We start from the raw sequence: 26,500 nt of genomic DNA on the forward strand, positions 1-26,500 counted from the left end.
GCTGCCTCACTGAATGATGGTCTAACGTGAGGATACCTAGGGCACTAAGCAAGAATGGGAACCCTATGAGCAGCTGCCCAGTTGGGTCTTGTAGAAAATGAAAACATACTGTTCTGAGACATGTTCAATAGTCTGATTCACTACTCAGCTTTGGAATCACCCTTCAAAAGCAGCTTTCAGGGCTCGGCCACCCTCTTCCTGCTTCTGCTGTTCGTGCCACAGCTGGCTCATAATGGCCTCTGCACGCTCCCCGGCTTCTGCTTGCACAAAGGCTTTTACTGGCTCGTGCCTCCCACCTTCTTCTGTTTCTGTGTCTCAGACTCCCAAGAGGAAGAGTTTTTTGTTTGTTTTTTTAATGGAGGTACTGGGGATTGAACTCAGGACTTCATGCTTACTAAGCATGCGCTCTACCACTGAGCGGTACCCTCCCCCACCCCCAAGAGGAAGAATGTCTATCCGATACTGGTCAGCCTTGTTGGGCAGAGCTGCGAGGGACAGGCTGTTGGGTGGCCTACAGAGGCTGACCTTGGGAGGTCATGGCCATCCTGAGTTTAATCAGCTGTGGCCAAGGCGTGGGGATTCTGGTCGCAAGCACAGGGATGCTAAGGAAAAGACCCCCTCAAAAGGAAGGCGTGGACATTTTGTACTCTCAGAGGGGACCACTATGACCAGCAGACGCCCGGCATGACCTGCCTAGTAAAAGTCATTTTCCTAAGCAGATTCCAAAGTTCTGTATCTGGCAGCTTTTACACATTTCTCAACAAGGCTTATTCTACAGGTATCCAGTAGTAGTAAAGAATCTAACCCAGTGTTTCTCAAATTTCAGTTTGCATCCAAATCACCTGAAGGGCCTGTTAAAATGGATCACTGGGCCCTACTCCCAGGGTCTTCATTTCAGTGGCTCTGGATAGGGCTCCTATGAATTTGTGTTTCTAACAAGTTCCCCAGTGATGTTCATGCTGCTGTTCTCAGGACCACATATTGAGAACCAGCAACCAAACCAATAGGTTTTTTGGGTTTTTTCCAGACCAATGGTTTTTAAACTGAGTGTCTTAAAATAAGACAAACTTCTGCTTTGGGGCAATCTGTTATTTTTGTTTTATATAAAGGTATCTAAATACTTCAAAAATAAGTATTTTAAAGTGCCTACGGATTTTTAAGTAAATTAAACATAGCTGTATTATAGAAGCTGTAAATTTTCAGACTTGAATATAACTTTGTCAGCTAAGTATGACACGATATGCGTTTGCTCGTTGACATTTCAGGACCCGCTGCTCTAAATCAGTGGTTCTCAACTGGGGAGCAATTCTGCCACCCAGAGAACATCTCATAAAGTCTGGAGGCATTTTTATTTGTCATAGTTGAGGGAAGGTTGTGAAGCTGCTGGCATCCAGTGGGCAGAAGCAGGGATGATACTAAACATCCTATAAAGCACAGGCAGCCTTACAACAAAGAATCACTGGGTCCAAAATGTCAAGAATAGTACATGCACTGAAAGTAGCACATATGTTAAGGAAAAAAACCTTTCTTAAAGATTTTTTTTCAAAATCAAAGTCCCCTCTTATAAGAGCAGTAGAGTGAAAAAATCCTAAACCCAATGTGGAGACAGCCAACGCTGGCTTAAAGAGCTCTGAGCAGAGAAAACACTGCAATAGGCCTCTTGCACAGGGCTGGGAAAAGATGCAAAGAAGTACTTCCTTTGGAATATCTTTGTCTATGGATACAGAGCCAGATTCTCATATTCAGAGCACTTAGCACATCTTACTGACCCCCCAACAGCAACAACAGTTAAGACCTCTCGATGACTTATTATTTGCCAGACGCTACTTAAAATATTTTTTATATAGATGTCTGCTTTAATTTTCAAAACAAGTCTACGACGTAGGTTCTATTATTCCACCCATTTTATGGGTGAGGAAAGTGAAGTTAGTTAGACAGCAGGAAAACAGTAGTTTTAGGATTCAAACCCAGGCAGATGGATCCAATTACACAGAGAAAGCTGCTAAAAGAGAAGGAACTATAAAATGTCTGTGAAGATATTTAAAAAGCAAAAAGGTCATCCCTGAATTTCAGGCTAACTACACCACAAGCATTACTCTCTGGAATATTAAAGTATGGAGCCCAACTCTGATGCATAGAGAAACTGGCTCTTCCCGGAGAATATAGAGACAACCAAAAAGGACCCGAGTGTGAAGGCCTCCTATACACACAGCACTGCTGACAACACTGTTTCAGCTCCATGGACAACCCGCATGTGTCAGATGCAAAGACAGAAGCTTCATTAAGTCGCAGCAGTGAGAACTCACAATGGGAGGATGCTTAAGAAGCTGTAAGTGACAAAGTGCTAATAGCCTCTCCTTTGCTCCAGATGTTTTGTTTTAAGTAACACCAGACAGGGGAGATTGGATCAACTTCTTGCATCCAGGCCTTGTGAAGAGAGAGAGAGAAATATTGAACAGAGACACCCAGCATGTTCCTCACAGAAACCACTTAGTAGTAGTGTAGAATGAAGGGGGAATGAGCGGGTGGAGTTAAAAGGCTATTTCAACTCCAAAGGTCTTTTTCGAGAGGCAAACTGTTGAAAAGGAAACAGTTCCCAGAGCTTCACAGTTAATTCACAAATGATGAATACTGAGGGGACAAGAGTTCTGATAAGGAGCAGGACGCCCCAACGATTTAAATGGAAACATCCATACAAACAAGCCAAGCATCGAATGAACTAAGCCTTTCTCTGCAACCTGGTTTTGATTTTCATCAGCACAAGCAGTGCCTGTGATTCAGCGAACTGAGTTGTACAAAAAGTTTCCCCAGACTGCAACATTTTTGGTCCTCCAAGGATGCAGGCAAAGAATAGAAACTGGTCCAGGGCGACTTAGAAGAAAAGGAGCTGGAATGATCTGAGTGCCAAACTGACCTGTCCAAGAACCACAAGCACTTCTCCCCCCCGTCTCAGTTTCATTCTCATGCCTACATGGTATGATATAATCTTTTGGTTGCCAGTGACAACCGATTTAGGACAGATGAATTCAGGAAACTGAAAATGCCCACAGGTAACACATAACCACCCAGCCTGGACATCACCAGCCACACTTTAGCTCAGATTCAACAAGACAGTGTCGTGAGGTGCCAGGGAGGCAGGAATCAAATCACAGAGAGACTATCTTAAAAGAGACTCTGCAAGATTTCTGAAATCTCAGCAACCTCCCCACCTCTGGTTCTCTCATTTTCCCTCATCTGTTCCATACAGGGACTGGAACCGTAACTCTGAAAATGTGCTTCTGTGCTTGTTTTCTGCTAAGCAAATAACAGGGGGGTAACAAGTGGGGGGTGGGGGGTTCCCCTCAGAAACCTCATCCCACCTGCCAGTCTTGGAAAGAAAGACAACCACAAGCAATGTGGTACACAAGGGCAGCGCTGAAAGGAGAGGAATGCAGGCTGCACCCTGGAGGGATCACCAAGGGAGAGAGGGCTCCAGGAGCAGCTCACTGGGGCGGGGAGCCAGGGGTCCTCGTGAACTAGACACACCCCTGTAGTGGGGAGGGGCAGAGTCAGGGAAAGGGTGAGGAAGTGCAGAAGAGAAGTGGGAAGTGAAGGACTCCTCTGCAGATGCAGTGGGAAGGACATATGACTTAAGGCTATTGCGGGGGGTGGGGGCAGGTATAGCTCAGTGGTACAGTGCTTGCTTAGCATGCACGAGGTCCTGGATTCAATCTTCAGCACCTCCATTAAAAAGATAAATAAGTAAATAAAACCTAATTACCTTACCCTCCCAAAGAAATTTTTTTTAATTTAAAAAAATTAAAAAGAGATGTATTGTTGGCTACACAGATGAAGTCAATTGCCTTCAGGACAGCCTGAGAGAAAAAGTTATGTCTCCTTTCCTCACAATACTAAAATATCTTTTAAGATGCCAGTACATGCACACTGGCTTAGGGTTCTCCCTAACCACAGCTGGTCCAATGAAGTACCAGAGGCCTTATCAGTAGCAAATCTGCTCAACTACCATTTATCAGGGCACTCAAGGACCCAAGGTAAGGAAGTCTTGGGACCAGGGCAAAGTTCCAAGATCTGAATGGCATAGTGCAGTCTCACACCGAGCTGGGGTTCAGCAAAGGAAAAGCTATGGCTGATTGAAGAGAAGCCAAGTCAGGGATAATCAAGAGCTGTGACTCTGGAACGCCATCAGCAGCCACCAGCAAACACCCAGAGCCACAGGACTTCATGCCTACAAACTTACTGCAGTAGAAGAAAACACAGCCATGCAGGCAGACCTAAAAGAGCCCTGAATACAAGAAAAAAGTTTGCCTCAGGAGCTAAGGGCCAAGGAGCACTTGCCTAAGAAATACAAGGACTTAAAAAAAGAAAAAGAAAAAAACAGTCAGTCTGCTAAGTAGACTTTTTTAAAGACAATAAAATTAACAAGGTGGAAAGATGATTCTCTATTGAGACTTTCAGAATAGCAATCAGGTGAAAAACACATCATTTTAAAAAGTCCATCAGGCAGCAAGAAGTCCACTTCCAGGAGTTTATCCAAGAAAAATAAATGTGAGGATGTACATATTCATAAGACAAAATATTAGAAGCAACTTAATGATCTCATAAGTGTTAGATAAATTATGGTGCACCTCTCAGGTGGAAGAATGGCCTGCCATACAAAAATTCATACCATGAACACAGTCTTGTCATGGAAAGCTTTGACCTCAAAAATGAAAAGTCAACTACGAAATAGTATTCGTGATTCCATTCGTAAATTGTATCATGTAGTTTATGTATATTAGCACAGGAAATTGTGGGAAACACTTACTGATATTTTTTCCAATGATTGCATCCAAATTGATAGGACTAGGTGATGCTTTGGCTTAGCCTTCTTATATTTCATAGCTTGTTAGTGATGCAAATACCATAGATACTTCCAAAATTTTAAAAACAAAAAGAAAACTTTTATTTGGCCAAGCCACGTGCAGCTGGTAGTCTTCACTTGGCACCTTGATCGATGCTTCCTACAGGGTCTGGAGAACAGATTCTGTGATGCCACACACTACAGTCCCCCCTCTGAAAGGCACAGTCCACAGAAGCCCAGTAAAGACTCTGAGAAAATCTGTTTTCTTCAGCTGGAAAAAAACTGTTTATTCAGTTTAACAGTGTTTGCCAAACATTTGTGATCCCCAAACACCTACAGTTTAAAAGGCTCACTGGTGAAGTAGGATGAGTCCAAAGTGAGATGATCAGAACAGTGAAAAGTCAGAAAGCAGGGGGAGGGTACAGCTCAAAGTGGCAGAGTGCATGCTTAGTGCGCATGAGGTCCTGGGTTCGATCCCCAGTACCTCCTCTAAAGAAAAGTAAATAAATAAACTTAATTACCTCCCTCCCCCACCAAAAAAAAAAACTAAAAAATGAGTCAGAAAGCAATGTCCTCTAAGGATTAAGACTCGCAGGAAGTGAGCATATTTCACCTGACTAGAAGACAAAGGAAAAACATGACAACTGTCTTCAAATACTTGACCTGCACTCATGTAGGAGGGAGCAAAATCGTCCTGTGATTTTTCCAGTAAAGCCAGTAATTTACACTAGAATGAATGCAGAGAAGCTACTGGGAAACAAATTCCAGCCCAAACCAAGAAAGGACTTTCTGAGACTCTTGTATCACTGGAAATACTGAAGCAAAAAGTGGATACCCAGCTATCAGAGATGCTACAGAAACAACTTCTTATAGGCTAGGATGCGTGCTTAGATGGCCATCAAAAAGCCTCCAGCCCAAAGATCCTCTGGGCAGCAATCTAGGAGGGCAAGGTCTGAACAAACTTCCCCAGAGTCAGCTTAAGTCCGTCTGTCCACACCAGATTCTGCCTGGAGGACATGCCCATTCATCCCAGTCAATGCCCATGTCTCCTGAGACCCCCAAAGCCCAGGAATCAGTAGGAACAGATACCTGTTTTTTAGCACGAACTCAGCATATTCATTTCAAACCCCTGCCGCAGGCTGGAGATGCTGTAAGTACAGCTCAGGGCTTTTGTACATCCCTGCTTTTACCTCTGAGAGGACTTGTTGTGCAACTGAAGTCTCTGAAGAGTCCTAGACATCTGCTGGCCAAAGTTCATAAAGAGATAATGTTTCCAAAAAAGACAAATTCTCTCCCAAGCAACCAAGATGAGAGAAAGGACCCAGTGGGTGAAAGTGAGCAGACTGTTTTATTTACACACACACACCCCCAACTCCAAGCGTCCTCTCCTTTTATTTTACCCCTCTTTACTCAAAGAACTGCAGAAAGTGATACAGTGAGAGAGGGAGGGATTGACAGGGAGAGGGAGAGAGAGAATAGAGCAGGAGAACACAGAGTTAAACAAATGTCTACTGTAGAGCACAGGGAACTCCACTCAATACCTTGTGGTAACCTATAATAAGAAATGATATGAGAAGTATTATATGCATGTATATGTATGACTGAAGCATTATGCTGTACACCAGGAGCTGATGCAACATTGTAAACTGACCATATGTCAATTAAAAAACTGTCTAGAAGAACAAAGATTTAGACAACAATAGGCCCAATATATATCAATCCAAATCCCTGCATCCTGTTAAAAGATAAAGAATCCTTTTAGAAATGGGAGGATGATCAGGAGGGAACAGTTCTATCCTTCATCAGATTTTAGTTGCATTTACAATCTACTTTAACAATAGATATTAAGAGTGTTTCTAGAAAAATGAAACAAAGATATTATCGTAACTTTTTGTTTTGTTTTCTCTGTACCCTATTTCATAACTATGGAAAAAAGTTATCTTTTGCATAGTTATAAAATAAGTAACTTTTTAACTTAGTTACCTACTGATCTCCCAATTCATTGCATATTCTGGTTAGATTTCCTGGCCCCTCCCGCTCCACAATGCCTCCTTCACACTACTTGAAGAACACTCCCTCTCCTCCCCAGTGTACCTAAATGCCCTGGTCCCAGGGTGCCTAAGTCCCAGAGGCTGAAAAGAGGATCTTTTTAAGAACAATGAAAAGTTACACCAAGCCTGGTGTATGTTCAAGGCTTCTTGTTCAAGGTCATTTGACTCGCCTATCCTAACTACAAAAGAAACTGGGGCAGATGCAGATGAGAAAGTAGAATGTAAATGCAGCTCAGGTAACAAGTTCAAACTGGCCAGAAAGAACTGCCCCCTGCAAACACATGCCCAGAGCCCGAGCCTGCTCCGACCCCCTACCCAGAGATCAGTGGGAGCCGACTCCAGTTCTGAGTTGGGGTAAATTCCGAAGCCCTCAAATATGGATTCTTTTATTTTGAATTTCCCACAACTTTGCCAGGACCCTTGGCAAGAAAGAGTGGTCTCGATAGCCACTCCTGAAGATCGTTTCAATGTTGCTGTTTTCTAAAGCTCAGTTTTCTGGACTCATGTAACTTCACCCAGGTGCTTTGAAAATTACCTATGCAATGAATTGTAAGTGATCCTTAAAAGCTGAGACTCCTAACAGTTCCACAAAGAGAACTGTTCGAATTACCCAACAACTGGTACAAGAGCCTCCTGCAGAGGGAAGTAAACTCATAGGACTCAAACAATGATTTTTCAACAGTATTTCTTCAGAAGCCACTGCAATCTACAAACATCTGATGTGAATTTCATTCTTACATCAATTTTAACTGCTGGAGTAAAACACAAACACATGATTTGACGTTACACAAAATTTAACTTGTTTGAGATCAACAATGAGGTAAGCTGTGCTGTCAGGATAATCCACTTTTGTGCAGAACTCAGGATACAGCTTCTCCTGACATCTCTATTTACTTGGAAAGCATCCTGAGATTGCAAAACAAGCTATTTTAAAAATTGTGATATTTGTACTATTTCACGGGTAAATAGGGGTCCTCTCTATTATGCTGCCAAAACAAAATCTAATCCTCTCTTCTATTTCTAAGCTATGGTCATCAAAACAGCCTCACTGAAATCACTGATGGCGTTTATGCCAGTATTTTGGATTCTTAACTATAAACCTGCAAAACACACTTATACTCATAAAATAGCACTATTTTATTGGTTCCACAGAAAATTATGTGTCTTTATAAAGCACAATTGGTTTTTAAAAAGTCTAAGAACCATCAGCTAAGGTTGATGTCACTTGAGCTGTAAAAACACAAATTCCAGCGTGAATATTTGTCTGAGAAGTGACTATGCCACAGGTCATGCTGCTGAATCAAGCTGGGTATTAGAGACGCGGGAATTAGGAAAATATTAAACAGACTAGCCATGCAAAGTGAGCACGGCCTCGTGTGAAAGAACAATGCTTTCCAAATTAGAGACTATCTGAGATTTAAAATAATTCATGATGGTGTGGGTCAGATGCTTATAAAATTTTTAAGTGAGAGTGAGATATTTCATTTTTAATGCAGTTTTTTTAATAAGCAGGTAGGAGTAGAATTTATATTTTAAGGAAAGACAGCACTGCCACCAAAGTGTTTTAAGGGCACATGTTACCCCAAATAATATCCCTTTTATTTATCATTTTTAAAGTTAACAAGTTATTCCTATCAAGCCTCATTAAGATGCTCAAAAGTTATAATAGCCAAACAAGAAAAAATGTCAAAGAGACTCCAGATTAAGTTTTCAAAAGAAAATAAATGAACACTGGATGAATAATGATGTTTTTAAGGGAACAAGGGAACAAAGTGACATGGTTACATTGGCATACCACTTCCTGCTCAGTCTAATAAGAAAGAAGTCCTGCTTCTGGCCCATTTTACGAAGGATGTGGAAGAACAAGGAGTTGGCAACCCAAAGTCCAAAGTGAAACTGAAAAAACACATATCAGACCAGGATGGAACATTTCGGAGCCACCATTCTGGAGAGTGCGGAGGCCACATTCCTCTCCCCCAGGCAAGCAACAGCAGCAGCGTGGGTGGGCAGAGGTTGCCAAGGACCTTTCTTCCTCCTGACAATATTTTTCTTTCAATTGTTAGTCCTCCAAAAAAATTTCCCAGGCAATACCAAATGCCACCACAGGTTTGGAGAGCCTAGATCACACACACATACACTGCTGGGAGGACTACACCATAATACAGCCGCTCTGGAAACTCATCTGACAGTTTCTCCTAAAATTAAACAGAAAATTCCTGTACCATCCCTCAGTTACACTCTTTGGCATTTAAAAGGGAGAAATGGAGACTTATGTTCACACAAAAACGTGGAAACAGCAGGGGGCGGAGGTATAGCTCAAGTGGCAGAGCGCATGCTTAGCATGCACAAGGTCCTGGGTTCAATCCCCCGTACCTCCATTAAAATAAATATGTAAACAAAATACCTAATTATCTCCTCCTCTGAAGAAAAAAAAAAACCCACCAAACAACAACAACAAAAATCTGGAAACAAATGTTTATATAAGTTTCATTCCTAAGAGCCAAAAATTGGAAACAACTTACCAGTTCATCAATGGGTGAGCGAGAAAACAAACTGTGGTACATCCATGCCACACAATACGCCACAGCAAAAAGAAAAAAAACCCAAAGGATACAACAACTCGGATGAATGTCCAGGGAATTCTTCGAAGCAAAAAGAGCCAATCCCAAAAGGCATACATTGTGTGATTACTTATGTAACATTTTTGAAGTGATAAAATTACGGAAATGGAGAGCAGATCCGCAGCGACTAGCAGTCTGGCAGGTAGGTGGGAGTGGCCATGACAGGCAATTGGAGGGAGCTTTGTGGTGATGGAAACGTTCTGCATTTTATAACATCAGTGTCAACATCCTGTTTGTGGTCATGTCCCGTAATTTTGCAAGTTACGGGAGACTGGATAAAGGGTACATACAGAAGGTCTCTCTGCATTACTGCTTACAACTGCATGTAAATCTACAAATATCTGAAAATGCAAAGTTTGATTTAAAAAATACAGAAATTAAATTACGCTTTTAAAAGTCCAGGTACTGCAAAAACTGGGTGAAGAGTCAATTAGCAAATAGGAGGAAGGACCAAGAGTCTAAGAAACACAGAATCACTTCCTAACAACATCCCCTAAAGACAAGACAGAAAGATATTATTACAGCAACAGATGACATGGCGCCAGGATGTGGCTTACAGCAGACCTGCCTGCCACTTAGATAAAAATACAGGCCAAACAACTGTTCCCTAGGAGAACATTCCCAATGATGGAGAGCCTGTTCTGTCTTCCTATTAACTGGTCCCAAAGGCACCAGCATGGGCCTGCTACATCCCAGTTTCCTAACTTACGGTCATTTCATATAAGTTTGGGAAAGACAGTATACTTTATCTCATACTTAGAAATCTACAATGCACATACGGCATTAAAGACTCTGAATCAAAGCCATGCAGTAAAGACACCGGTTTATCCTTGTGTAACACCTGATTGCTATTTGACCACAGAACACTTTCCCTGCTGAACATTCTATCCTTTCTAATTTCTCTGGACCAGCACATACCTTAGGAATTTTGGATCTTGTCAGTTGCACCCTATCCTGCTAAAAAGGTACCACAAATCATAAATAAATGCTGGCCTTATGATGAACTAAGTTCAACCTCTCAATAAAAGCAGTGGATATTTAATGGGCATTGGAAGGATGGGCATTTTCTGTGCCACTGAGAAAACTGTTGCTTTATTATTTTTTGAGTGTTTCTCATGTGCTAGGCATTGTGCTAAGTAAGCAGTGTTAAAAATACATCCGAGTCAATCTTCAAAGAAGCCATTTACAAACAGATACTCTTCTAAGGCCTGTTTCACGAGAGACAGGAATTGAGGTTTAACAACGTTATAAAGTGGCTGGGCTGCGGTGTGAACCAGGTGTGACTCCAAGGTCCAAGTCCTAAATGCTGAGCCCTTCTGCCTCCCTAAAGAGGGGAGGAGGAAGTTCAGCTGACGGGCACTGGAAACAGGTAGTGGGAAAAGACCTGTTTAACCAGTCCAACTTTACCTGATACCCAACTACAAGGAAAGGAATCAGCTTCACGCTGGCCATTCTCCACCCTGAACCCCTCGGTCCAGCTGTACTTAATCTGTTTCACTAACATGCTAAGCTCTCTACGGCTTCCAGGCATATTCTGTTTCCTTTGTCTAGAACATGTCTCTACTCTCTTCCTTTAGCAACTCTTATTCATCCACTGGGTGTCGGCTTCGGCTTCCCTCCATGCCCTCAGGACCGTGGGTCATGTGCTGTCCTAGCCCCCAATCATCCTGCTCATAGCACATCTCAAAGCACTGCCTGTTGAGATGTTGATCTCCCCAACTGGACTGAGCTCTGAATTCCAGGAAGTCAGAATCTGTCCATCTTGTACATACCATGTGTCTGGCCCACAATAGACACTCAACAAGTATGGAAGAAATTGATGTATCAATCAAATTAACGCAGGGAGCACTAATCCTTCTAAGGTCGAAATCTTCTCCATCATTGGTTGAAAGTTTGCAACCACTTAGTAACAAGCCAAAGGAAGTTTTCTTTCTATTTGGAGCATAAGGGTGAAACAGCTAGACTCTGAGTGAGACAGATCTGGGTTCAAATCTCAGCTCTGTCATTAAATAGCTAGACAGCCTGAAGCAAGTTACTCTAGCCTCTCCAAATCTCAGTTTCCTCAAATGCAGATGTAAATAGTGTCTACCTCAGAGGGCTGCCGTGAGATCGAATAAGGCGATGTATAATTAAGTGTTCAGCAGAGCGCCTAGCACTTGGTCCCTGTTCAGTAAACAGTAGCTCTTATGACTATGAGAAGAAGGAAGATGAAGAAAAACGCTCTACAAAAGATAAGCGATGTGGGGAGGGTATAGCTCACTGGTGGAGCACGTGCCCAGCATGCACAAGGTTCTGGGTTCAATCCCCAGAATCTCCATTAAAATAAATAAATAAATATTTTTTTAAAAGATAAGCTAGAAATAGTATAAAGTCTCAAAGTACAAAAAGTAGGAACCAAGTAACATACAACATACTCTCAGCTTTATAAGGAAAAACACCAAGGGTGAGAAGGCACTGGGGGAAAGGAACAAGAAATAAAAGTCAAAAAAATAAATACTGAAAGTATTGGGTCAACTCATTTATAACCTATTTTACTGGACTGACAGCCAAAAGAAACTCAGAAATGCAAACTATCAGGAGAATCCCCCAGTGTTTTAGTTTAAGTAGCTGAATTTCTCTAAATTCATAAACTCTAAAATCAACAACTTAAAGGAGGATAATTCATAGACCATCTTGCTCAAACCTGAAGCTTGTGAAACCTTGAATGTTTCTATAAATAATTCCTGCCCATGCAAGTAAGGAACAGCCAAAACAAGTTTACACCAAGCCACTAGAAACTGCTTGGATTCCAGATTTGGGGAGATAAACTCAAATACACTTAAACTCAAATACATTTGTAATTTGGTTACAATCTTAACTCTAACTAATGTTAAGATGAGCCCCCCTCAAAAAATCTTAACAGTAAGAACTGATCATAACTATTTTTTATGGTGCTAACTTTATTATATAGGACATTTAAATTTGTCTTTGTGATTTAAACTTTGCAAATTTGACTTATGACATGGGTTTATCTTTACTTTGATTAGTATCCATGTCAAATAATACCACGAACCATGTTAGACTGTTGCAGCAAATTCTACTTGATATTTAAGTTGTAGACAGCTGAATTCATCTTGTGACCAGTTACTGTAAATATATGAAACAACAAATGGCAGAAACAAACTTTCTTCTCTCTACACGACCATTGCCAAAAAAGACCTCTATCGTATGGCTGAACAATATTAAAGAAAGCATGCTCTAAGGAAATGTACTCTTCATTAAAGCTAAATAAAGCAGAAGGATGGCACTAACCACTTCTGCTATGATAACCTTAATTATGCAATCTACATGAACACATTTTTTTGCACGGCAAAAGTCACACAATCAAGTTTTTCCACTTTCATTTCTCTGCCATCCTAACATATCCACTGAGAAGTAGAAGTTATCCATCAACAGCATAATCCTTCCAAAAAAAAAAAAAAATAGCATAATCCTTCCATCTCCAGGGGAAAGCAGTCAGGTATTTTAGAAGATTCTCAGGGGGGAGGGTACAGCTCAGTGGTAGAGTGTGTGTCTAGCATGCACAAGGTCCCAGTTTCAATCCCCACTACCTCCAGTATAAATAAATACCTCCCCTCCTAAAAAAAATTAAAAGATAAAATAAAAAAGATTCTTGAGACTGATGATACTGAAAAGATACTTCAAATTCTGTCACAACTTCAACTGAAGAAATAGAATATTAAAAATATGCTCTTTTAATGACACACTCTTGGGATTTGTTTTAATACCCCAGAAGGGGAAAAAAATGTGGAGAAAGAAAACAATATTGGCAAAATGCTAAAAACTGTTGAAGATGAAAGAAAAGTATACAAGGTTCCATACGCTATTCTCTACTTTTGCATGTTTCAAAACTCCTAATGACAAAAAGATAAACAGAGGATTCTCTCCAATAAAAACACAAACAAGATGTATTTACCTAAGCTTCAATTAAGGTTCGCCACAATTTCAACATAGAAACCACTAAAACACCACCAAAGGCCTTTCACCTTTCTAAAGGTACCACTCGGGCATTGACAACTCCCTACCAACTCTGTGCCCAACAAGGCCCAAGCCCTCGGACCCCAGCGACTCCCCCCACAAGCTGGAGGGAACCCCCCTGCCCCAGCCCCATCTCAGCACTAGTAGATACTGCCTCCAGCTGGCATTTCCCTCCAAACCACCACAAACCAAGGTAAAAACGACAAATGTTTTCTTCACATTCTCAGCTCATCACCCTGAGATGGATGCTCGCATAAAATTTGAGAAACTTTAATAATTAAACTGACATGATATGAATTTTTAAACTCCTCCCTCAGTCCTTACAAATAATAACAGGCACTCAGCTGTAACAAAGGTAAGTAAGCTCCATTTAGCATCCAACTTTGAAGAACCTGAAAACAGTCTGTAGGAGGTGACCTGGTTGTGGGTGACTTTTACGACTTTAAGAAAGACAATTCTGAAAAAATGTCAGTCTCTAAAATTTAAGTTATGCTACTTTTAATTTTCCAGGGACAAATATTCCAGTTAGCCTAGGACAAAATAGGCACCAGAACTTTTAAACAAATAAACACAGAACTAGTGGTGCATAAAAATCAGGCAATCGAAACAATGAAGGGAAAAACCTCTTCACTTTCAAACTTTTTTTTAAAAACCATTAATACTTACCAGCACCTTGTTTTCAACTTTGTCCCCCTTAACTTCCAATTTCACTTTCTTCTTCAATGCAATTTTTATCTTTCGGCCAATAACATCCTTTACGCTTTCTGAAAGAAGGGAATAGTTCTGTTATATTCTTTTATTAATAAGAAAAAAGCATGGGGGTGGGGGGCAGAGCATTTAAAATAATATTTTTGGTTGTTTTTATTTTTTTTTTGGCTCTTTTTAGCAAGCTTGATCGTTATCAGTCACCCAGTATTTAATGAACACCTACTTTATGCCTTGTTTTTTTTCCTCCTTGCATTTTATCTTGTTTTATTATTGAAGTATAGTCGATTTTAATGTTGTGTTAATTTCTGGTGTACAGCATAGTGATTCATTTATACATATATATTCCTCTCCATATTTTTTTTCACTATAGGCCATTACAAGGTATCGAATATAGTTTCCTGGGCTATACGGTACAGCCTCATTGTTTATCTATTTTATACACAGTAGTTAGTATCTGCAAATTCCAAACTCCCAAATTATCCCTCCCCCCTTTTTCCCCCTAGTAACCATAAGTTTGTTTTCTATGTCTGTGAGTCTGTCTGTTTTGTAAATAATTTCATCTGTGTTTTTTTTTTTAGATTCCATATATAAGTGATATATGGTATTTTTCTTTTTCTTCTTGGCTTAATTCACTTAGTATGATGATCTCCAGGTCCATCCATGTTGCTGCAAATGGCATTATTTTATTCTTTTTTACATCTGAGTAGTATTCCATTTTATATATATATAAACACACACACACCACATCTTTATCCAGTCATCTGTTGATGGACACTTCGGCTGCTCCCATGTCTTGGCTATTGTAAACAATGCTGCTATGAACACTGGGCTGCATGTATCTTTTCGAATTAGAGTTTCTTTGTGCTCAGATACTGAGGCAAATATAAAAGCATATGACATAACAGCAGTCCTTACAGGGCATGATATAATCTTGCTGGGCAAACAGGATGCATACACAAGAAAATTAAAAAGAGCAACGTCAGGCAGCACCATAGGGCACTCTACTGCAGGCAGACCATAAGCACAAGAGGAATTCATAAACTCCCTTGGCTGATTGTGTCTGGTCCCCCCCAGACTCTGTGTTCATGACAATGCCATGCGAATATTATCATTTTCTAGGAGTGCCTTGACATGAAGGCTGGGAATTATGGCAAAGAACCTGACATAGACCAAACAATTTAGCCAGGTTGCTCCTGGCCATCTGCCCTTCCAAAATCATCACAGCACAACACTCTCCAAAGAGTGGTCAAAGGCAATGGAGAAAGAGGAACTGAGAGAGAAGGGGAGACTTGAAAAGTGGGATAGTGGTGGGAAGGTCTTCCTGGGACTCCTGTGAGTCCCCCAAACTGAACAGGTCTCAAATCAAACTCATTGTCTTCCCTGCCCCACCTCTGGCCCCAAATGAAGCTACAAATTCTGTTTATTTCCAACTCCTTTCTCTCGGATAGACAGTCACCTCCTCTCCTAGAACTACCCCGTCAATAGCTCTGACCCCCCCAGGGCCGGACCCTGCTTTCAAGGCCTCAGAATCTCTCATCAGAACTAAGCCCATGACTTCCAAGCTATCAGCCGCCCCTGGTCCCTCCAGAACCAAAGTGACCCTTCCACAGCCACTGATCTGACCACGTCCCTCTTGCTCTATGAGTCACAGTCACTTCTGGATGAATCCAAACCTTGCAGCATGCCACTCAAGGCCTTTCACATTTTTTCAGCTTAATTTCTCAGAACACACTTAAAGACCTTATCATCTCCATCTTTTACACCCCTAGGATTTTGTATATATCATTCTCTTTCCTGGGTTGCACTTTCCCTATTCTCCTCCAGGTTAGATCCTACTTTCCTTCCAAACATAGCAAATTCCTCTATACCCCCACAGCTCTGTTATTGTGTATTATAATCATTTCAGTTTATTCAGATTTTCAACAAATATATATACACAGAAATAATCTGTGTACCAAGTACTTTACCAGGTGCTGGACTACAGATGCCCCTTTCACAGGAACTTACAATCTAGTGGAAGACTTGGATTAATGCCACTAGACCAATCTGCACTCCCTACCATGAGATCACGACCAAGGAGATACATGAAGACTTCATGTAGGAGGGGACAGAAAGGACCCCTGAGCTGAATCTTGGAGTAGGAAATAGACCACTGGTTTCCAAAACAAAGTATACATTACAATCCATTGAAGTGCAGAAAGAAAACAGTAGAATTTTTATGCCTATTTGCAGTATGTTTCAGTTTATGCTTTAGATTATACACACTAAATGAAGCAGGCATTGCAGCTTAACAAATAAATGTTTATTAAAGGGTGATCAAAATATTCTTATTGGAAACCCAGCACAACAAGTTTAGAGCCACTAAGAGAAGAAGAGTGCAGGAGGGGAGGATAGGGCATTGCCAGCATAGAGAAGGGCAGAGAACATGAGAAAGGAGTTCATTCAGGGAACAGCAATGAGATGGAATGTTTCTTGGGGGTGGGGGGAAGGGGACTTGTGGGGGAGCTCACTGCACAGGGAGTTCTCTATGTAGCTTCCTATCTTATCAGAACCCCAAACAGGGACAGGCTATTCCTCCATCCCCTAAGAACTGTGGGAAATGAGCATCTGAAATTGACTTAGTATATACACATAAGTAGCTTACGATGAAAAAAATAGGAAAATGAATATATGTATATCCATGTATGATTGAAGCATTGTGCTGTATGCCAGAAAATGACACAACACTGTAAACTGACTATACCTCGATTTAAAATATATATATATACATATATATATATATGTTTATACACACACACACACAAAGACTGGAAAGTTACATACCAATAGGTTATAAGTAGCTATCTTGGAGTGGTACTATGGGTGACATATATTCTCATTCTCTGCACTTAAAAAAAACTTTTTAATAAAAAGCCTGTATTACTTCAATAATCAGAAAGATACACAACACGTGTTTTAACTGCCTTGAGGGATTAGCTTCAGGAACTACATTGAGGTTTCCACGTGGTTGCCATTTTGACTTGATGAGAGCAGAATGCTTGTGAGCACTTGAAATTAGAGGGAAAAGCAGATGCAGAAATTTCCCCCAGCCCAGACTCATTACCATTTAAAAGCCCAGAAAAATCATGTTGAGCATATCACAAAAACATGCGTTACCTGGTTGAAAGATAACGTCAGATGGGCAGGACTAAATAAACATAAAAATTCCATTTCTAGATAAGGGTTAAATTCAACTTATAAAACATGCCAAAGAATTTATTTGAGAACCATCAATATAAACCAGGTACCATATTTCCATCCCAACCTTCACCACCCTTTTTCTTGGGTCTAAGTCATTACCTATATTTTTCATTACCAGGCTCAAGTAATTTTAAAAATCTGCCACCTTCTTTAGTTATCCTCATCCCCCGCCAGCAAGGCAACTCTACCCCAAATTCTCTTTGTCAGGACCTCTGGAGTCATCTTCAGAGGCTCTGGGCATTTGTTTCCTTTTCCCAGTAGGTTACTGGCAAAACCTCAGCCTCCCAGAACTGGATGGACCACTCACTCCCAGTGGACTCTACAGGGTTAGGGAGGGAAGAGGCAGAAGTATGACTGTGGGAGTAGGTGTAACTTTATACCGTAAATTTGGTAAAGAGCTGGGTTTTGGAGTTTTTTTTTTTTTCATTCAACAAAAGCAGAAGCTTCCATCTTCCATGCAAACCTAGCAACAGCTTCATTTCATCAAGTTTCACCTGCTGAGTTAACAGTCACTAAATGGAAGAGCACACACAAACTCCTCCAAAGTACTATGGCTAAAAGGAGAAACAAGGGGGGCAAATTCCTCAACTGCAGATGAATGCGCGGTTAGAGCTCCTCTCGTTGTCAGCACCAATTAAAAATCATCTTTCTGAGCTTTGTAGTGTGCCAAGGATGGTACAGTGAGGAATATAGGTCACTGGGGCTCAAAACACACGCGCAAACACGTACCTTGTTACAATACAACATGCTACACACACACAAAAGCTTAAACACTTGGTTTGCAATACACTCTTCCCCCCAAAGCTCATTTTAACTCTGCCTTTTAACCCGCCACATAATTAAGTTAAACCCCAAGACAAAATATTCAGCTCCTCCCCCCGCCAAAAAACAAACCTCAAGGGACACAAACAATGGGTCACCTTGTATAGGGTACCACACAAGGGTTCCCTAAGAAATCCGGGGTTTGGAGAATCGGTAGGTTAATTATTATTAAAATAAGGCTTTTATCATTAACCCTCAATTTCCTGGCCCGAGTTTGCGTCAGTCCTGTAACCCTTTCCCTCCCAGTTCGCTATGCGAAGCCACGCCTTGCCAGGCTCAGTCATTATACCGGACTAGCGCCCCCTCCTCCAAGTCTGTACAGCAGAGGGGCACCTCCCGCCGGGTATTTTCTGGGGGCCGGGGGTTCCTGACACGTGCCGGCGGCGACCTACTGCGCGCTCGCCAGCCGTCCTGGTCCTGGGTTTGCTCGGACTTGCCGAGTTTGGGGCACTGGGCTGGGCGCTGCAAAGGTTTCTCCTGGCTTCCAGAACTCCTCAAACCCAGGCAGCCCGTCCCCTTCTTCTACCAACCTGGGCCCCCAGGTCGCGGAGGGAGGAGGCGCCTGGGGGCTCCGGAGTCCTCCCCACGCCGGCCCTCTCCGGACTCGGCTTTTCAGGCGGTCACACGGGAACAAACTTCCCGGCGCCCCCCAGCGACCCTGCCCCACTCCACTCCCACCCCAGGGGCGCCGGGACCCGGCGGGACGTGCGGGGGGGCAGAGGTGGGAAGGGAGGCGGAGGTGGAGGTGAGGGGGACGCAGAGACATAAGGAAAAATCAACAAACGCGCGACTCTTACCTATCAACTCCCTGGGCACCTCGGAGCTCTCCTCGGTCATGGTGGCCCTCTAGGTGCGGGGGGTGCTGCGGATCCAACTCTGATTTACGGCCCCCGCCCTCCCCCGAACCCCTCAATTTCTTACGAGGCAGATGCAGTTTGCAAATGGGAGTAGGCAAGAAAGCGGGGGCGGAGATGGAATTTTGCCGCGCCCCCCCGCCCCACCAAAAAAAGAAGAAAATTAAAAAAAAAAAAAAAGGAAAGAGTTGCAAATCCGAGGTGGGTCTGCGGCTGCTGCTACATGACGCCTCGTTGCAGTTCCCGGCGGCGGAACGGAGACTCTGCGGGACTGGGAGCAGCTGCGGCTGTGGCTGCGGCTCCCGGCTCTCAGCGGCGTCGCTCCGGCCACTGCCAGCTCCCGCCCGGCCCCGGCGCCGCACCTACGGCCCTAGGTGAAAGCGGAAGGCGTGCGGAGAGGCGGGGAGAGCGGGGCGGGCGACCGGGCTTTCCTCGCGCTCCTGCCGGGCTCCGGCGGGGCGGGGGCAGCTCCGGCGCTCCTCCTCCTCCTCGTTTTCCTCCTCCTCCTGCGTTTCCTCCTCACCTCGCGAGACCCGGCCTCCGCACGCGTCCCAGGCCGGCCTCCCGCGCCCGGGCGCACGTTCCCCGGCACGGGGCGCACGGCCGGGAGGCACGCGGCGCTGGGCTGCGGCGGCGGGCACGGCGCCCCTCCTCTCAGCCTCCCTCCCGAACCGCCGAAGCCCTGCTTCTGGAGAGGGGGCGAGAGAGCCCGGGAGCCATCTGCTGGCTGCCGGGGAGGACAGCCGGCTGGGCCTCGGCTGCCCGATGCCCTGTCCCCACCTCCCGGCGGGGCCGAGGGCGCCAGGAGAGCGGAGGCTGCAGACCCGCGCAGATTTCGCAGACCCATCTGCACGGAAACCAGGCCGTACTGGGAGCCCTCTATGCCCTTTCCTTTTTCAGCCCTCCCTGTGACAGGTTGGCGTTTCCTTCGACGTTATTAATTTTCCATTTCTGGGGCGCAGGAGCTAGACGAAACCTGTAAGTACTAACCAGATGGTGAGAAAACACTTGTGTGTGTGCTCAGCGGGCGCTCCGCTGCCACCGTTTGCCGTCTCAGACATTCGAAGTGGGAGAGCGCCTGGAAAATGCCTTTCACTTCCAGAGGAACCCACTTTAACCCCAGAGCAAATTCAGACAGCTGAGCGTTTCGCAGAAGCCAGAATAAGCCTGCTGATAGGTCTGATCTCACCTGGCCCAACTCCCTCCGACTTCCCCCGGGCCCCGCCCCCACAGGGACGACGTCAGGGCCAGAAGCCTTGGGGGCGTCTCAGTTGCTGCCTTACTGCCTGGCGGCTGGGAATGCCTGTCTAATCAGGTTCTGGTTTTAAGGACAGAGGGAAGGGGAGATAGAAAGGAAAGGGAATCCCACGCATTGATAGTCTAGTTTTAAACACTGCTGTCGACCTGGGACCCCCAGGAATCATCTTCAGCCTCTCCGCCTGGCATTACCAAGGAAGGCATTTACCCTTCTAACCTCTCTCACTCCCCACTCCCCACCTGACTCTCCAAAACTATTTATTATTTGCTTTTCCCTTCCTTTTAAGGTTATCGGATTCTTATCTATGTTTTCAGTTCCAGCCCAGTGTGTACCTTCTTGTGAAGATCTTCCAGGATTTTTCAGATCACTGTGATCCCTCTGTTCCAAACTACTAGAATACACTGCCTGAAACATTATTTTCTAAAACCAACCATACAGTGCTTCGTTTCATTACTTGTGCATTTGACTGGTTTTACTGTCTAACTGTTGCATTGTTCCCTGAGTTTGGGGTTGTCTGCCCAACTAAACTGGAGGCAGTTTAAGGGCAGGACTAGAACTATCTTTCATTCAACTGTGTATGTTAAAGAGGATTTTTCTGGCACTTACCAGTGAAGTTTCAGAAATAGCGCTGAGGATTCCACACCACGTGGTAACTCGTGAAAATAAAGACAAAACTTTTTTCCCCCTGGCCTGGAGTGATGGGAAGAATAAAGGACAGGGTGTACAGCATGCCTGTAATCAGTGCTCCTTGACATGTTTTTAAGGCAGCTCGGGTTTCAATAAAGAATGGTTTCCCCCACCCCCACCCCCACCCCACTGAGCAGGACCCCAAATGAGCCCTACACCTCTGAGGGCATGGATTCAAATGAATCTCCTATTTCAATGCTCAGAGGTGACTTATTCATTTTGGAGATGAAAATCATTTACTTCTTGAGTGCAAAACTGAAGTACATTTCAGAACAGCAAGCAGAGAACTCCAAGGAGCACTGTAACACTGTAAAACCCAACAAGCAAGAAATATCCCCCACACAGTACAACCAGGGGGCCAGCTTAGGGAATGCATTTCAAATTCTAGTTTGTGTGCTTGTTGGCTGAAATCTGTCCACCCCTCCAGTGCTGCAAAATTTCCTCAGCGCACCTGCCGTCCCACTTCCATACTTTCAAATTTATCTGTGCCATTATGATCTTGATTAAGAAAGTATTGAAACCACAACCTGAAACTGATTGCCACTATAAATGTGATTGCCTGTAGCTTCATCTAAGTAAATATGTAAGTGTGGCTGTGTTTAAGCATTGTAACTAGCACTGATAAACTGAAACCTATTAGAAAGGAAGAGAAAACGGGCTTTTCAGAGAATCCCTACCACACCTGAACTTTTACACTGTTAAACACAACTGTAGTCAATTTAACACTTGCTGAGTAACAAAAGCGTTTTGGAAAATTATACATGGACTTTTATTTTTAGTTCTGAGATGTATGTTTGTATCTCTGTAGTATATTTTGTAGTGCATTATGGCGAGAAAATACTCCATGAATTTAAAAATCTGCTGAAAATACTTCATCTATAGTGGTTTAACATACTACCATTAGAACCATACAAACAATGATTAAACCCATGGAAACAAAACCAGAAAAAGTGAATAAGAAATCAGCAAACTAACAACAACAAAATTCCACTATTTACCCAAATCAATTTTTGATCTTGCCTACTACACTGAGAACTGATTTTAAAATTGGAAGATATTCAGGTATGTGGGAACCAATGACATCTCCACTCACCAAGCAGTGATTTGCAGACTAACTTCCCACCCTCAGCAACTCTTGGTTGGGGGCCTTCTTAATGAGGTGTGTATTTCTCAACGGGGTTAATATAGGCCTTTCAGGATAAGTACACAAAGAAATACTAAGCTTGCAAACACCTCTAGGAAAAAATAGTTTATCTGTGATTAGAAGACAGTGAGAAGTAAATGTCTATTAGACAATATTCCTTTAAAGTATTGACAAATGATATTATAAGAAATTTGCTTGAAAAAGTAATCCATGGGAGAGGGAGATGTTTATGGGGTGGGGTGGAAGACTGAATGGTGATATAGATGAACCAAGAATAGCCTTGTACTGATTTTTATTGTAGCTGGATAATGGAGTACATGAGAGTTCATTGCTCTCACTTTTATGTATGTTTGAAATTTTCCATCGTCAGAGCAAATGTTTAGTTGGAAAACCTAGCTTATCTGATTAGATGATGTGGTAGGGGGTGGTGAGTGAGGAGCAGACATTAAAGAACAAGTCCCTCTTGGGAAGTGAGTGAGATCGGACAAGGCAACCATGGAATATGAGGAGGAAAGAAACTCAAGAAGTACAGGCCATCAGAAAAAGAAGGGCTGCAAAGGAGACTGTTATCAGTTATCTATTGCTGCATAACAAACAAACCCCAAAACTCTGCAGCTTAAAATAGCAAATATTTAATATATCAAAGATTCCATGGGTCAGGAATTTGGGAGCAGCTTAGGTTCTGGCTCAGAGTCTTATGAGATTGGGGTCAGGCTGTCAGCTGCTGCCGTGGTCAACTGAAGGCTCTCCTGGGGCTTTCCATGATGTGAGCAGGTGTCAGTTCCTTATTGGTTGTTGTCTGAAGCCTCAGTTCCTCAGGACACACCTTTTATAACTTCACCTTGGAAGTGACATATCATCACTTCTGCTCTATTTTACTGTCACCTGGATCAATGAATCACCCCAGGTCAATGAGAGAGGTGACTGCACAAGGATGTGAATCCCAAGAGGCAGGGATCACTGGAGGCATCTTGAAAAGTGGCTACTACAGAGTCAGTGAAGGACCAGCCAACAGAGAAGTAGTAGGAAACCAGGAAGATATGCTGTCAAGTTGGGAGGACAGGAAAAAATAGTATTTCAAGAAATGGAAGATGGTTTAACAGTGTCGTGTTTTGCTTAAAAGTCAAATGGATAAAGAGTAACATGCGTTTAAATTTAACAATAAGGGAAGTATTGGCTTGTTTTTGCTTTTTGGAGAGATCCAAAAAGAGATCCATTTAGTAGAATAATGGGAGAAGAAGGTAAGTTGTAGTGGGTTGAAGAGTGATTAGGAGATGGAAAAGGAGAGGGAAGCAGAACACAGATAACTCCAGAATTAGGGATACGAAGGAGAATAAAGTCAGAGGAGTAGCCAAAATGCTGTACAGGGGACTTTCTGTTAAGCATAGAGGATTTAGTACTTGCATTTATGTAACACTGCTTATTCCCAATAAGAGTAGAAGAAAAAACCGTCCATAGATTCCCTAATGTAAACAGTGGACTTCAGTTAATAATATCGTGTCAATATTGGCTCATCAATTGTAGCAAATACACCAAACTAACAGAGACATTAACAGTAAGGGAAACTGTGGGGAGTGAGGGGTGTATAGAAATTCTCTGTACTTTCTATTAAATTTTTCTGTAAATCCAAAACTATTCTAAGAAATAGGTTTTTTAATTTATATAAAAGTCATAAACCACAAGGACAAAGGAGACAGGAGATGGTAACAAACTAGAAAATTTAACATTTTGGAAACTGGGAAAGCCAGTGGAGGAATGGTAACTGACTTAACAGACCAGAGAAAGACAAATTGTAAGCCAGAGGGGAGAAAGCAAATAAAAAGCAAGCTAATTTCTATAGCAGAACCCAAGAAAAATCTCAGGAACTAGAGGCACAAATAATCTCTGGATGCTGAAGTGCAGAATGAGAGAACAACAAAAACCAGGAAGATTGGTAAAGAATTTAAAAGAAGAGTTAGATTCCCTTCTCTAACTCATCCAGCCAGTCAGCTACGCAGCCCTGGACCGCTGCCTAAGATGGGAGGTTTACTCTTTGGAGACACTGAACCAAAAAGAACCTAGTCGTGGAACAGCAGAAGGTAAAAAGTGAGACATCATACCATATGGAAAAGAGGGATATTGAGAGAAAATCTACCTTCTAAATGTTACACCTCCACAACTTTCTCTGCTTGATTCTCAGAAGTCTAACAGCAGGCTTTATGATCCCAGACATCAGATTCCACTCCTAGATTACTGACTATCCTTAAAAGACAAACCTGTGAGATACTGATACATGGCGATTTGCCAGTGAAAGGGCCAGGTCCCCTCACCCATTGTCCTAAATTGAGCCCCAGCAGCTGATAAGCCCTGTCCATTTCTGTAAAGCTTCAAATCAGCTCTGTTAAGCCTCACTGTTAATATAGACATCCAAGGACAACTGATATTTTAGGAAAGCCTCAGTCATGAAAGTTAGAGACCAAAACAAACAGACCTTAACATGGAACATAGAAGAGTGTGGGAGCAAAAGAAAACTTACTCTAGAGAGAGGGAACGTCTGCTCTTCATCATGATAGAATAACAAGGATTGGACATTCCTTCAAAAACTAGAAAATAGTACAAAATATAAGAACAACTGCTTTTCAGACACTGAACATCGGATGGAGCAGGACTGTGATCCTTGAAGGAAGGGAAACAAAGTGAGTACTATGATTGCCCCCAGATTTCTGCTTGGAAATAACTGGGTGGTGAGTGAAAAGAGGGAAACCCTAAAGAGCCCATGGGGTCAAGGAGATGTAAAGTTTGGAGAGACAGGGGTGGCAGTATCTTATGAGGCAGAGTGCCAAGAAGCAGGGAGCTGCACTGAAAAGCAAATCAATAAATTTGATACAATCCTAGGTGGACTGATCAAGATGAAAAGACAGAAGATAGAACTTAGCAATATGAGGCATGAAAGAAGAGTCCTCACTTACAAACATTAAAAGGGGAGGAAAAGGATATTATGAACAACTTAATACCAATAAATCTGATAATTTAGTTGAAACATACAAATGACAAAAATTGCCAAAATCGACTCAAGAAGAAACAGAAAAATCTGAAGAGTTCTATATATTAAAGAAGTTTGAATTTGAAGTTAAAACCTTCCTGAAAAGAAAAGAAGAAACAATCACCTCACTTATCTCAACAGATATACTCACACACCCACACATAAATACAAACATGAGACAAAATTCAACAGCCATTCATAATAAAACCCCCAAATATGCTGGAAAGAAGAAAAGGGAATTTCCTCAACTTGATAAAAGTCATCTACAAAAACCCTACACCTAATAACACTTAATGGTGAAAGACTAAATGGTTTCTCCCTAAAATCAGGAAAAAGACAAGGATATCTTCTCTTCCTACTTGTACTTAATATTATGCTAGAAGTCTTAGCCATTCCCATAAGGCAAGCAAAACAAATCAAAGTCATAGTGATCAGAAAGGAAGAAAACATTTTGCAGACAACATGGCTGTACATAGAAACCTTAAGCAAACTACCAAAAAAGCTATTAGAAATAATAAGTGAATTTAGCAAGATTGCAGGACACAAGGTCAATATATAATCAATTGTATTTCCATATGCCATATACCAGCAATGAAAAATTTGAAATTAAAAATTTAAAATTATAATTTATGATAGCATAAAAAAGTATGTAAGGATAAATTTAATAAAATATGTACGACACGTATAATGAAAACTACAAAACATTGCTGAAGTAAAAAAGAGCTAAATGATTGGAGAATATATTAATAACCATAGATTGAAAGATGTGATTAAAGTGTTAACTTCTCCTCAAATAGAACTTGAGATATTAATGAAATCTCAATAATAATCATAACAGGATTTTCTGTAGAAATTAACAAGATGATTCTAAAATTCATATGGAAATTCAAAGAAATTAGGATGGCCAAAACCTTGAAAAAAACAAAGTAGTTTGCCTCTTTAACTGACCTCTTGAGATTGTATGGAAATCATCTGTGTCCTGTAGCGTCTTAATTACTTCCATATGAATTTAATTCATTCAATAAACACCCCTATTTGCATATCTGGATTATCTCTAGAAATAGCTGTCCCTGTTTGGAGAAGCTTTGCTGTTTAAGCAGTTCTCAGAAGCATATGGAAATCCTCTCCTATAAACCCCTCAACCCTAACTTCTATTCCCTAGTTCTCCCTACATCTTTTCTAGAAATGAGGTAAGCTGACTCGGAGGCTTTTAAATTCTGAATTTAAGTCACTCAT

The 26,500-nt window shown here is 42.2% G+C and overlaps 1 protein-coding gene across 3 annotated transcripts in view; it reads right to left on the reverse strand.

Annotated features, from left to right (window-relative positions):
• Positions 1–19,553, reverse strand: part of CARMIL1 (capping protein regulator and myosin 1 linker 1) — a 280,713-nt gene extending 261,160 nt beyond the window's left edge. For 2 of the 3 annotated variants that reach the window (XM_015234614.3, XM_072945575.1), the window contains exons 1-2: positions 19,097–19,511; positions 14,196–14,293 (exon numbers count right to left, since the gene is read on the reverse strand). In XM_015234614.3, coding sequence (XP_015090100.2) covers positions 14,196–14,293; positions 19,097–19,136 — 138 coding nt within the window. In that variant the 5' untranslated portion in view covers positions 19,137–19,511. Of the gene's footprint in view, positions 1–14,195; positions 14,294–19,096 lie in introns of all 3 variants that reach the window. The other variant, XM_072945577.1, reaches the window with a different exon arrangement.
• Positions 19,554–26,500: the final 6,947 nt, after the last annotated feature.

The sequence above is a fragment of the Vicugna pacos genome, chromosome 20 (assembly GCF_048564905.1).
Source record: "Vicugna pacos chromosome 20, VicPac4, whole genome shotgun sequence".
In the NCBI taxonomy this organism is placed as follows: domain Eukaryota; kingdom Metazoa; phylum Chordata; class Mammalia; order Artiodactyla; family Camelidae; genus Vicugna; species Vicugna pacos.